Raw genomic sequence first — 1,701 nt, forward strand, 5'->3', positions numbered from 1 at the left:
TCTTTACCGGCCAGAATGACTGTATCAAAAAAAAAAAAAAATCCCCAGATACAAGTGTATTAATAACAACTCCATGCTACTTTTTTTTCTACTTGTAAAAATTTATTTTATCATCTTTTATTTCATGAAGGTATTCAAGAGGTTCCAAAAAAACACATTGTTTATGGCCAGATTCTTACAGGTCTCTGGTTCAATAGTCTGTTCTGCACAGGGGAAACTTTTTTAAAGACAATGTCTCACTATGTGGCTCAAGTTGTCCTAGACCTCGCTATATAGACCAGGCTGGACAGAGATCTCTGCCTGCCTCTGCCTCTGAAGTCCCAAGATTAAAGTCCCACAGGCAACTGAAGGAAACCTCCTGATATATGCACCAGGGTCATAAGGTCTGGGGAGGATTAGGGGACTCCACCACAAACATGGACTTGTTTTTCAGAAACTAGACAAATGACCATGCAGACGTGTGATCGTTCAGATGTGTATTAGCAGGGAGGCTGGGCCAGTCCTCTGCATGCACTGTGGGGACGACTACAGTTCACCTTGCCTGTGGAATCTGCTGAAATGGCTGTTGTGCCTGTGAAACTTCCCTACCAGCAGCTCCTCATCCTCCTCTCGGGCTTTTTGCACTTCTTCCTTGGCCTGTATGGCATCCATCTCCTTTTCTGGACCCTTAGTCTCTCCCCAGGTGGCCTTGCCAAACTTCTCTGCATATTCTTCATCATCTGTGATCAGGAAGTTATCAAAGATGGTTCCAGATCTCACCTGCCATAGCTCCAGATCGACGGCACCAATGTTCTCCAATTCTGAGAGGTCATACTGCGTCAGATAGCTGGCAGGCTTCATCTCCCGGTGGAGCCACACATCTTTATCTATGCCCTCAGCTTTCAGGCCATCCTGGTATGGTGGCTCACTGTTCCAATCGCTTGGCTTGCTGGCGTCTGCATCCAGAAAGTGCTTTTCCCAATCCTGGGCTTTGTCACCTTCCACTTGATCCCAGTCTCTAGACCCGGCTGATGTCTTTTCCATTTTCTTCAGTGACGTCAGGTGCCAGTCATACTCAATGTTGCCGGACTCAATGGACTGGCCATCAATTTTCACCTCGTAAGAAAGATCTGGCTTCAAAATCAGGGTGTAGAGGTGGATGAAGCCGTCAGCCTTGCATCTGATTGTCTTCTTATTTGAATGATACTGGTTTTTGAAATATAAGATAACATGAACTTTCTTGATATCAAATCCACAAATATCAGGTCCAAACTTGATGTAGTACTGAGACTTTCCATTCATATTCTTTTAATCCAGGTCAGAAGGAAACACCTTGATGTAGCCACCACCGCAGTCCATCTTCTGCTCATGCTTCACTGTGTACTGGATCACCAGGGTCTTCCCTTTATTGCTGAATGGCTTGAAGCTGGCAGAGATGGTGTAGAATCTGCTGTTCTGGGTTGTCTGCAAGCCGTTCATAGTCCACCACTATGGGAAGTCGGAACAAGATCAGTTGACCTTGAACTCAGAGATCTGCTTGCCTCTGTCTCTTGAGTATTGGGATTCAACTCCATGCTACTTTATATTGTCTCTTTCTCATGTATATTTGACTAAAGAAACACGAGAAAACAGACAAACAAATCTTTCCTTGCTATTTACAGCTAGGTACACCATCATTACACTATTAGTTATTACAAAATTTTCATCCAGTTTGATCATCTT

The 1,701-nt window shown here is 44.2% G+C and overlaps 1 protein-coding gene across 1 annotated transcript; it reads right to left on the minus strand.

Annotated features, from left to right (window-relative positions):
* Window positions 1-459: 459 nt before the first annotated feature.
* Window positions 460-1,446, minus strand: LOC127223861 (calreticulin-3-like). The gene has a single exon (XM_051186550.1). It carries the CDS (start codon window positions 1,279-1,281, stop codon window positions 526-528), a length of 756 nt encoding a protein of 251 aa, XP_051042507.1. The 5' UTR covers window positions 1,282-1,446; the 3' UTR covers window positions 460-525.
* Window positions 1,447-1,701: the final 255 nt, after the last annotated feature.

Source organism: Phodopus roborovskii, unplaced genomic scaffold, assembly GCF_943737965.1.
Source record: "Phodopus roborovskii unplaced genomic scaffold, PHOROB, whole genome shotgun sequence".
Classification (NCBI taxonomy): Eukaryota; Metazoa; Chordata; class Mammalia; order Rodentia; family Cricetidae; genus Phodopus; species Phodopus roborovskii.